Raw genomic sequence first — 12,527 nt, 5'->3', positions numbered from 1 at the left:
TTAAGTAGGCTTATTTTGGCACTGTCGTTCTACCATCTTAGTATTTAGGCTGCACGCTTTGCTCTTTTTCCTTCAGGGCACGTTGGTACCATTTTCTTAGTATTCTGATATTTTTGTTTGTTGGCACTTCTGTTCTTATTATGTGTTACAAACCTGTGCTCCTTTTCTGCTTGGGGTCTTGAGGTTTCTGGTTTTTCCTTAAAGAAATGTTTTTTGACCCTTCCAGAGGAAAGAAAAAAAAATATTTAGCAACTTCAAGAAGCTGCTAAGTACTCAGAGACTTTGTTGATAGGCAAACATGCTTTTTGGGTTTTTTGTGGGGGAAAATTTATGTGCAGAGTTACCAGTTCTAGTCTGCCAGTATCACTTGTTTCCAAGAGCAGCCGTGTTGTAGAGCGAAGAGAGAACCGGGGGAAGGGCCGTTACTCTTATTGCTTATTTGTACCACTAGTATGCTCACATTTTGAGTGTTTTCAAAAAGCACTGGGGCAGCGCAAGAAATAATTTTACTGAAATACACTTGAAACTCTTGTTAGAATCAGTTTTTGTACATTGGTCTGTATTATTTCCAAAGTAAAAAAAAACACCTTTGGAGGGAATAGAAAGTTTCAGAAATCACTATGTGGACTTCCCAGGGTTATTTGCCCTCGAAAGAATAGTGGTGTATGCACCGTATCTGATTCTCAGTCCCTTGGATATGACAAAATCGTTTTTAGGTTTGCAGGAGCAAATGTTATCTCATGTGCATGGTTGCTCTTCTTGAGTGAGCCTGTGGTAACTCAACAGCAGCCCAAAGGTTCTCCCTGGCTCCCTAATAATTACCATTGTTTCAGAGAGCGGATGCTTCCCATGAAGTTACGTAGCTGTGCTTCCCACTCCCCTTCCTCACCATAAGGAGGGGAGTGAGTTGGTGCAGAAGTGACACAGTCTGTCTGCAGGGGCCAGTGCTAGTGCTCTGGAGTAGCCTAATGGGCGTTTTAGGTAATAAGGGCTTTTCCATTTTCTTCTGGAAGATCTACTAATGCCAACGAGCTCAGGAATTCAGATATTTTGTGGAGGGAAAGAAAGGGTTGATTTAACAAAATATATTTGTTATATATAACAAAATATGTTGTCTAAATTTACTAATGACTGCCTCTCCCATGATTCTGCTTTCTTCTTTTGAGGTGGTATCCTCTCATAGAGGCATATTTTGAGAGGGTTTTTTTTGGGTTTTGAAGAGATTTGGTTATTTTTGTAAATGCAACAAAGAATAGTTAATTGAAAATTGCAGATGCAGTCACTTGCAGATTTGCTATTTTTAGCATGTCCTCAAATTTTCCATTTAAAAAAAACCTCTACCAAAACCCCATGATAGGCTTCTAATTTAAGCGAGGTCTCTTGCTCTGCTGCTATTCTCCTGCTGTGCTTGATAGTAATTGCTTGTTGAGAAGAGGCCTTTCTTTTTGTAGTGCTAATTCAGCACAGTGGGGGAAAGGTAGCCAAGGAGCTTATATATGTGTGAAACCTAAAATACTGGAGATATAATGTGGTTAGCCAGAAAAGGATAAGAGAAGATGGAAAGTATCACAAAGGGAAAAGAAAAAGATGGTAGAATAAGGAATGAGATGGAAATAATGAGGAATGGCATCGAGATTGTGCATTTCTTTTAGAAATGAGATCGGCAGTTCATGAAGAAGCATGTGATAACTTACAGAAGGTGAGATCTGAGGCACTGAAAAAGCAGCCTAAATTGGATATGAGCATTTCATGATTATTCTCTGGACAATTTTACTGTCTTAAGAGTCCTAATATAAAGAAAATTTCTTCATGCTTGCAGATTTAATTTTCTGTAGATTTTAATGTCCAAAATATGTCAGAAAATATCTGCTATCTGAAGTTGTTGAGTCAAATTGTATTAAAGAGAAAATTGGATTTTATGCTCAAATTTATAATGAAGAAGCTTAAGATATACTTAGGACGGAAGAATTTGTTCAAAATTTTGACTTTCTGTTATTGTGAAGCGGACGTTTGTGATGTACTTACTTACAATGGGGTAAGGATCTTTGATCATCATCTTTGAAATTTCATGATAATAAACATGTATTTAGCAAATAGTACCATCAAATTATCATGCAAAGAAATTTCCAGACATTCTAAACCCCTACACATAGTAAATATTTATCAACCTGAACATGGATATTTGAAATGTATTTCCATATATAGAATGATTCCATAAATATCCATATTACTCTCTCCTCTGATTTTCTTTCACTTGGTAATGTATAACAGTACTGTATTGCCAGTAATATCAATTCATTTTATTTGAGGTACTGCTCTTCATTTTATAAATTCGGTTACTTCATTTTCTTTAAATCACTGAGAAATTATGTACATTCTCAAAGCGCCCTGAAGTGGAATTCAATATAAAGATAATATAAATAGCTGGATGGAATAAGCAAATGTAATTACAGTAAACGTTTTAATGATGGAGAAACCACTTATCCTTGCTTACATAGCTATGACATTCATTGAAATCTTTGTTAAAAGTAAAAAAAAAAAAAAGAGGATGTAAATGGTCTGATTGTGTGATGAGGAAATGCAAGTTTCACTAATCTGTTCCTTTTGTAAAGTTGGTAGAATGAAAGACTTATATATACTTGTACACATACACATTTTACATATTTTAAACATTTGGAGAGCCTTTGCTAATTTTTTTAATAGTATCATAAGATACTAGTAGAATAAATTGGTAATGGAAAATACTTTTGAACAAAACCAGATAATAGTGAGCAAACTGCAGATCAGTTGTTATAACAAAGAAATAAACTTCTATTGCAAGATGTTTCTGAAGTTCTGTTACATGCAATATTAATGTCCTGATGATGTGCACAGATGAACCGCATTCAGTGTTATAGGAAGACATTAATCTTTGATAAAAATAGCAAGCATTCAGCTGGCTAACAACATGAAACAGGCTTGGATTCTTGGGACTTTGCTTCTTTCTATGTGCTGAGGTCACCTGCTCTGACAGAAGTGGCAGAAATCTTTTAATTCAGATTAATAGATTTTTTGAAAAGTACTCCTCAGCAATAATGGATTTCATAGCCAACCTGTTGAAGGAGATAGAGAGAAAACAATGTTATGATTAGGAGTTTAACATCTAGATTACTTGAAATTCACATTTCAGGACTCATTTTATTTTATTATTGGCAATTTGATTTGACTAGCTGAGGTAACTACAGCTAGGCTGCATGTTGACCAAAAGTGTCCTGAAATACCTGCAGGTATTTCTGGAAATACTGGAAGGCAGCAAGTTTATGAATGCTCTTATTGTAGTTTCTGTGATTTAAAAACGTAAAGTTCGACGGCTATAGATGATGGTACGTTGTGATTCATATGTGTTGATTTGCAACAGCAGCTAGAAAATGCACATTGTCACCATGAATTTTAATTGACTGGGAGAACAGAATTTATTTGCCTAGATTAAGAATAGTTTAAGTTTCAAGGTCTTCACTTTTTCTGGGCTTCATTGTTCACATAGAAGCCTTTTTCTGTATTATATCTTGCAGATTTGATTCTAACTCCTTTAGGTTTATGTACAATAAACCTATTTATTATCTTGATTCCAGGAAACTAGGTCACACAGCTGTTGCATATGGAAGTTTTCCCAAGGATACTGGTGGTTAGTGAATGCAGAATCCTACATATTGCCATAAGAGAGTTTAATTTACCTGAAGAACATTTTGTTGTTAATTAAAAAATTTTATGGCTGTTTAGTTTATGGTACTTTCTGCTCATCTAATGTTTTTACCTGGCATCTTCTCAAATTCCTCCTATCTTTAATAGACTTCTCCTTAATGCCATAACGGGTTTATCCTCTGTTCTTCTTTATCTGTTAAAATTTAGCTAGAGTGAATTTAAATCAAAATCTTACAATTACATTTTAATGATTTCTTGTTTTGTTATGATGAGTATCTTTTTTCCTCTTTACAGAATTCCAGTGAAAATCCAGCAGACATCTATTTCCTCATAAAACAGTTTTCTAGGGAAAATTATAAATTTCCCATATTTCTTTTAGTATTTATCCCTGTATTTCAAATCTAAAGGTTTTTTAATCCCCAGCCCTAGCAATTCACAGGCTTAATTTTTCACATTAGTGTAATTCTTGGAATTAGGTCTAACACAACATTCAGGCAAATTGATTGTTCCGCAGGCTGTATAAAAAGCAGTTGTACAGTATCTTCAGAAAATGTTTAACTTCCTTGATTTGTACATGGCTCTCTTGCTTTCAATAGCCAAATAATTAAAACCCCACTAGGATGAGAAATCTGGCTTTTATCCAGAGCTTTTCTATCTCTGAAAACATTTTCTGATCTGGTTTCTATCATTGCCCTCGAGGACTGTAGCAATATGAAGAATATGACCTGACTTAATACTTTTATTCTTCTTGACAACTAGTCAAATGGTCTAATTCATGTAAGCACTAATATTGTTTTGTGTTTTTTAGCAGTATAAGTCTTTTCTAATATCGCCTTTTCCCTTTACCTTCTGCATTATCCCTTTGTTAAATTTTGCATTCAGATCTTTCAAATCACCAGTAGTCTTTACATTTCAGTCATGTCCTTATTACACCAAAAATGACCAAAATGCCAAAATAATGTATCTTCAATTCAGATATGCAACTACTGCTGCTTTGAGTATTTTCAGACATTTAACTCATATGTAAAACTTAAACTTCCAGAGTCAACTAAAGGCATTTCACAGTGCAGTCAAAGATAGCACAAGGGCAACATGTTTTAGTGTATTTTAAACCTGCATATGTTCTTGAAGTGCTTTGTCACTTGAAACATTAGCCATCTGCCAGTAAGCTTCTCTTTGTAGGGAAGATTATTGCAAAGGTTGTAGTGAAGCAGCGTTAGTGTCATTGTGTGACCTCAGATCTCCTTGATCCTTTTCAATCCTGTTTCAGAGTTAGTGTAGAGATTTCACTGGACTCATTGGCTGATCTCCTTTTGGTAATAGTTAAAAGTCATTGCAGATTCTTTTAAATCTGTCCAGGATTTTATGATACCAGTACAGGCTTTTTTAATTTGTCAGCAAACCGTTGCTGGAATTAGATTCTTGATTTTAGGTTTTTTGTTCTTTTCAGTTTCTTGTGGTTACGCAGTTATCACCTACAGGGGGGACCTCTAATATAGGATTGCACAATATTTGTTTTTAAGCTCTCCTTCTTCAACACTGGTGTGCAGGTGGTCCCAATAAAGCCCCTGAAGCAATCTGAGCCATAGGACAGCAAAATGGAGAGGGCAGAAGGCTCTTGCTTGTTCTCTGCCTGTGCCCTACCAGACCTTTTCTTCCTGGTCTATCACTGAGTTACTTATGAATAAACTGTTAAAAGTTCAATCTGTAGGTTGTTTCTTTTATTTATTACTTTTTTTTTAAATAAGATTATTTTTTTTCTCCTTATTCCATATCTCTGGCATAAGATTTATGAACATATGAGGGAAACATGGCTTTTTAAGTCATTTGTCCAGGACCTGATATTCTGAGGATGCTCCTAAAATCCTGCTGCCAACAGTGCCCAAGAATATCCTAATTTGGTCTGGAACTCACAGAGCAGCTGGGACATTTCCATCTTCTTTTTAGTTACAATAATCTAAGTTTTGTTAATTCTCTGAGTAGATCCCTGTAGTACATTTTGTGTGGGTTACTCGTCTTTGTTTAATATCCATTTCCCTCTCTTTCTGATGCAGTTCACTGAGATTTTGTGGATCTATAAAAGATGGAGTTTGTCTCCTTGAGGAAGCCCTCAGGATATTTAAAGTTAATTGCTGGTCTCATTTTTTTTTGGGGGGGGGTGGGGGCTGGGAGTGTGCGTGCTGGAAACGTTAACATCTTTAGGCTGATCATCTCAGCCCTCACTCACTCTTCAGGTCTTGGAGCTCAGTCAAGTTGAGCTCAGTTCCCTAGATCTTTCTGGCCCAAGTTTTCAATAAACCTAATTATTAAGAGCAAACTATAGAATTTAAACCTTTTAGTAACTGTTTGGGGGGTTTTTGTTATGCTTTAAAATACAAGTTTGTCTATTTTTTATGCGCTTGTTTTCAGAAATGCAAACTCCTGAATTGCTAACCATGATTCCAGTGCTAGAACTACAATTAAACAAAGTTTAAACTCACCTGAATGCGAATCATGAATAATTAGAAATGAAAGAAAATCAAAATGCCCTGAAATCACCATCCCTAGAGGTATTTAAGGAACGTGTAGATTTGGCACTTCAGGGCATGGTCTAGTGGCAGAGATTGTAGGGTTTTTTTTTTGTGTGTGTATGGTTGGACTCGATGATCTCAAAGGTCCTTTCCAACCATGAAGATTCTGTGATTCTATGAAAGTAACACATCTGTCAAAATTCACCAAAAACTATTTCCTGATGAATTTTACCTTGCTTGAAATGTGGAATGACATTGTTTAGAATGAAAATATTTACTGAGTCAGTAAATGATAATGAGATGCTGTAAAGTATGTATTGAATGCGGTATTTGGTCTCACTTTTGGTATTCATCGTAAGCTATATACAATATAGGGGTTCAGTTCTAATACATCAACTGCTTTTAATCCAGCAGCAAGACTTTATAGATATAAAAACTATAGAAGTAAGGCCAAAAATCTGCTTCATTGCATCAGGGATAAGATTTCAATATTGAGTGTTAATCCAAAGCGTCACCTGTCATTGTTTTCATGCTCTGAGCTGTTGGCAGGCTCATATAACAAGGCAGGCTCTCATATAACAGAGATATCTCCTCCATCTTGATCCTTTCTCTCATCGTCAGGCACGTTTTGTGTTTTGTGGGTTTGTTTGGTTTTTTTTAAATTAATTTTTCTGTCTTTCTGAATAAATATTTTTCAAATCCTAGAATAGTTTTTCATGCATTTACTTATTTTCTTTGAAATGTTGTTACCATCTCCTGGGTAGCAGTGGCAATGTGTTCGGGTCTTTGTCTTTCAGACTGGTACAACTGCAGTGGTTTACACTTTCTGTTAGAGTAGATTGGTAAAGCTGGCTTGGTGGGTCTTGAGTAGAGGCTGGCCTGATTTGCTCCCAATTTCTCATTCCCAGTGATTAGTGTATTGTAATTTTAAGAGCTGCTCCATAATACAAGATATTCCAGGGAATTTGAGCCTGAACAGTGGTGGTCTGTAGGAACAGACCAAACACTCATCAGAAAATGTTGGAGTTGAATGGAAAGGATGGTTTTTTCTTCTATTTGGAGGGGTGCTAGAATATGAATATTCTTTTCTGACCTGCTTTCAGGTCCAATAACCATGCTTCACGTTGCTATATATGTGATGTATATGTATGTGATAAAAACTATAGTTAGGATACTGCGATTTGTTCAAATGTTATTGTTTTCTACATCTGATCAAAACAACTCCCTTGCAAGGATATCCTTTTCTTTATGTCTAATTTTTACATGGTGTTGCTTCGATAAATCATTCTCTCTCCTGCTAATAATAAGTATGTTCTTGTAAAAGGTAATATTTTAAATTATTGAAGCTTAAGTGAACTCATGTGTTGCTGCTTTAAAGGTTGTTAAGAATGACAAACGCATTAAGAAAAATGAAAAAAAGGTCAGTTTTGACTGCTTTTTTTTCCAGGCTAGTCTGTTCCTGATCTTTATAAAATGTCTTTCTAGCCAGATACACTTTGTAAAGTGGATAAGCACTGTCAGATTCAATATTTTTGCACTTCACTGCCTTAGTCATATGGTAGTACGATTCTGCCTGAAACATCTTGTATCATACCATGTTAACGGGTATAATTAGAGTTTAGTATATATAGAAAGTCTGTATTTTTTGTAATTTTCATAGAAGAAAAAAAAGCGAAGTATAGATGTGTCAATGGCTTACTTTTAACTTGCTTTAGTTATTGAAATTGTACGTATACCAGAATGTTTACTTATGAAAACCATTTATTTCTTTTAGGGTTTTTAGGAACTGCTTGTGAAGACAAAATAGACCCTTGTGCGTCATCTCCCTGCCAGAACAATGGAACCTGTTATGCAGATAGACTTGCCTTCTCCTGCAGTTGTAGTCCTGGATTTACAGGACCTACATGTGCTCAGCTGATTGACTTCTGCGCTCTGAATCCTTGTGCACATGGCATTTGTCGCAGTGTTGGAACCAGCTACAAATGCCTCTGTAAACCTGGTTTGTACCAGTTACATGTTTTGTAAATCCTTTAATATTTTTATATGTAGATTCCAGTATATAGTTTAAAATTATTTTCTTTCTTTCTTTTCAGTATGTAAAACACATTGAGCAGATGTTCTATCTGTTTAGAATAATAATAGGAATCTACACATCACATTTGTAAAATCAAAAATTGCAGAGTGAGCACTGAAAATACCCACTGAGATCCATATGGCTTGGTTGATATCTACCGTTGTATTATAAAACCGTAGTCTGCAGGATAAATCTTTTTTAAGGTGAGGTATCAGTGTCATTGAAATTGCAGAATTTGGTAGCAAGGATGGAAAATGGGACACTGATCATTTGGGAAGGAGTGGGAACAAACCAGGTAACTGAGCAAAGGTAGAGACGGAAAAGAAACAATTGTTTACCCCAAAGGGTTTAGTTCTGCCATACAAATTGACATAAATTATCTCTTTTAAGAAGTTCCAGTGCCAGTGCTTAGGTGAGCATAGCTAGTAGACTCAGCTGGTAACTGTTTGATAATAGAGCCTAACAGCGCATGGTGTCTGGGTTGCATTTGGATTAGCTCTAGATATTTTGCTTCATTGTACTGATGTAACGGAATATTGGGGTGCTTATAGCTCCCTTTATACATTTTAGCAATGATAATTAATAGGTGAAATAATAGTTAGAATGAATGATATTGTGTGCTGCACATCCACTACTGCTTAAGCACTTACAGAGTGAAAACCAATAATCTTTGTTTTCATTTGAAAAATTTTGGCACCTTTTTTTTGAAAGTCTGTTTCTATAAAGCTGCAGAAGTTAAGGGGAAAATACATCCCTAGTGTACAAGGGATAAGCTAAGGAGTGATATTGGATAGATAGTAGCTCCACATATACATAACCCTGTAACATGCATGTTGTTCTCCGAAGCTCCTTTCAGAGGAATACCTTCTCTCTGCTGTTTGCCTTCCCTGTAGGAAACCAGTTGCAATTCTCCCTTTCTTTTTCCTTCCTTCTCACTTAGCAGGATGTGGAGGTAACCTGTCAGTCACAAAGTAGCCAAGCACTCCTGTAGGTGGTGAGTCTGAATGTCAGTACGTGCCACATCCAGATGCTTTCTTTTTGGCCTGTGCGTAGAAAGAAGTCATCTTCATTTTCTTCCAAAAAGTTTCTCCTTTTCTTCCCAAAAAAGAAGCCCACAATCTGTTCTTAGAACACTTCAGATTAGGATAGTGAATCTCAGGACAAAAAAGAAAGTAAAATAACTGTTTAATTTGACTTCCATATATTATTGGCATTTTGAGGAAGAAAGATGTCACTGCTTGCTGCTTCTGCTTCTGCTTCTTATGGCTTTAGAGCAAGGTGAAACGCAGAGAACTCTCTGATTTTACTTGAAGACTGAGATTTTATCTAAGATTCTGTAGCCCATAAAACTGGTATTTCATTTGAAGAGACATCCCTGAAGACAAAAGAATTACCAGCTAATGTCTTTGTCTTGGATGGGATATTGAGTGCATGCTTCAAAGTGTTGCTTTCAGTAACTGATGCATCTGATCTTCAAGGAAATTCCAGATGTTGAGAGAAAAGTTTGAAACCGCTTAAGGATGAAAGCATTCATCACTTTGTAGGAATAGTGGGACTGATTTTTGAAAATAAGCCATTACTCATTAAATCAATAAACGTAGGAAGAAAAGGTTTCAGCCTAAGGCGTTACGTTGTGTAGCAAGATTCTCAGGGATGTACGCTATCCTGAGAGGGAGGCCGCAACACGGTTGTGTTGTTTCACAGTTTTGTTGAAATGTTCTTTGTGCAGTGTGTTTTGATTTTTGGAATGAAGACGCTTTTTGTTATACGTTAGACAACCGGCTGTATAGTACTTAGTGCAGTTACAAAGTTTGTGCTTATATAATAAAATTATCCTGATGTGATATGATATGACATGATATGATATGACAGCGAAGCCTGTTTTGATAAAATTTTATAAAGCCTGTTGAAAAAAGGTGATTTTTGGAACTCAGTTCAGCGAGCAGTCCTAACTTTTCTGGACTATCTAGTTTTCTTACATTGATTCTGATAGGTCTGAATTTAACTGGTATAGAAAACACTAACCTTCTGTGCATTTTATGTTGAGTTGTTTCTCCACCAAAAAGGATTAGTTTTATTTGTGGATATGGGGAGTTTTTAATGAAATCTACTAATGCAGCATTTTTAGAAGGTGTCAGAATTTCTATTTAGAGACAAGGAAAAGACCATTAGAAGTTGGTTTTTTTTGGAGTGGTACTCACAAATAAACAGAAGCTAGTGGAAATTTATACTTTAGATTTGACAGATTTATAATTAAATTACATACTTCTTTATAAAGGAGAAAAATTTGAAAGTAAAATACAGGCAATACCAGAGTAGTGTTATCTCATAATTCATTTATTGTCCAGCAGATGTGAATTTATACATATAGGATTATAAGAATCTCATGAAAGAGCTTTAACCATTGAGATGTATCAACTTACATATAAAAAACCCAACCACAACAACAACAAAAAAAAGGCAGCTTCCATTTTATGGGCAGTTTTTCAGGAAGCATCCTCAATTTTTCTGCTTGCAACTTTTCAGAAAGCAGAGGGTAGGTATTTTTTTGTGGCAAGATAGGTCCAGATGTTTAAGGGACCTCAAATGTTTCCCACTGAGATGTTTCTATGAATGGTGTGGGCAGTTTTCAGCTGAGCAGAAGAATGGCATTATGTAATGCAGCAGAGTGTTTCCTAACATGTGGTTTGTTTTATATGTTTCAGGAGGTGAAGATGATAATTCTTTTATTACAAATTTTCAGTCTTCCTTTTTGAAGTGTTTAATTGCTTTGCTGTTCATTTGCATAATAGAGGAATCCTTAGAGAAAAGGATTGGGTATTGAGATGAAGAGCAACAGGCCTAATCATATTTAAATAGAGCTAGCATATCCTGTCTTATCGAGAGCACAGACTAGAATTCATATCAGTTGATAATTAGTTCCATGTCTAGCAAAATATCTTTTTGATTGCAGGTAGTTGAAATTGCCAGGTGCTGTTTTCCTAAATTCATTTTCAGAACTGAGAATTTAATAGTTTAATATTTACCCTTCATTTTGGATATTATTCTCCTCACCCAGCCCTCAGAAGGAGTAAATGGCAGAGGGAGTGAACAGGAAACAAAGGTCTGAAGTTAAAAGAAAATCTGGAAAGACAGGAGAAAAAGCACTCTGCATGTAGGAATATGAGGGTAACTTGGCAGCATCAACCTATTCCTCGATTGGCTAGCAAGTGTTTTGTTAACTTGTTCAGATTCATAACACAAAACTGCTGTTTTTCCAGCCATTGAATGGTACAAGCACTTAGGGCATGGTCAAGAAAATTCTTGACAGTGGATGGAGAAGCTATTGAGATGAGGGGCTGCCTAATGACGGGCAACAAGGAAAGTGATCAAGATGTATCAATATGTTTTGACCTGTAAGTGGTTTTTAATATATGACTGAAACCACGGTTGACTGAAAAAACAGAGGTTGATGAAGAGCTTTTTTTTAAGAATACTGATCCTGTGTACATTGTTATGAATGTACCATTATGGGGGTTTTAATTTTTAATTTTTTAATTTTTTCAATCTTAGTAGCAGGATTTGGACCAACTGGATTTTCCTCATGAGCTAAAGGCATAGTGGATAAATGGGAGTCAACTTCTTCGTAGATCAGCATTTAGAAGGCGTCATAATAAACACTCTACCAGTGGTTTGAGTAATTATTGCATATAAGGCAGATGAGCAATTAAACTTGGGGATTCCTTTTTTCCAATTCCTAAAAAAACCCTAAAGTAGTGACTATAGAGCATCGCCTAACCCATTTTTTGTACCTTCATCAAAAAGCAGTTTGATAGAGTGGATGAGTTATGTCTCTCATTCTACTTACTGGATTCTATTTACAATTTTGCCTCCAATGACTTTGACAGTCTCTGTTACGATTACTTGTAAAGTGGATGAATAAAATTTGCATGCAGTTTAGTAACATTATCAAGTACTAATAATAAACATGATGAAATACATAAAGATATTACCATATATTAGTAGGAAAGAAACAATTTCTGCCACTTCACCCTGAGGCTTTCTGGCTTGCAGGCTCTCAGCATCAGTGTGCCAGCTCCTAGACTACTGACTTCTCTGTACAGGAGTCTTTCACTTTCAGACGTGTCCCTGAATTCATATACAAATTTTTTTTTAGATATATTAATGGTAAGTTTATTAAATGACACTTTAGAACTCTCTTCTATATGGTTATATGGTATATCTGAAACATACTGTTTTAAAAAATGTTAGAACCTGCCAAT

The 12,527-nt window shown here is 35.7% G+C and overlaps 1 protein-coding gene across 1 annotated transcript in view; it reads left to right on the top strand.

Moving 5' to 3' along the window:
• DNER (delta/notch like EGF repeat containing) overlaps positions 1-12,527 on the top strand; it is a 136,832-nt gene that overhangs the window by 102,215 nt on the left and 22,090 nt on the right. The window contains exon 8 of the mRNA XM_054206376.1: positions 7,966-8,190. Within this exon, the coding sequence (XP_054062351.1) occupies positions 7,966-8,190 (225 nt within the window). The remainder of the gene's footprint in view (positions 1-7,965; positions 8,191-12,527) is intronic.

This window comes from Rissa tridactyla, chromosome 6, assembly GCF_028500815.1.
Source record: "Rissa tridactyla isolate bRisTri1 chromosome 6, bRisTri1.patW.cur.20221130, whole genome shotgun sequence".
Taxonomy (NCBI): domain Eukaryota; kingdom Metazoa; phylum Chordata; class Aves; order Charadriiformes; family Laridae; genus Rissa; species Rissa tridactyla.
The sequence above is the reverse complement of the archived record's forward strand: the minus strand, read 5'-3'. Positions and strand labels throughout refer to the sequence as shown.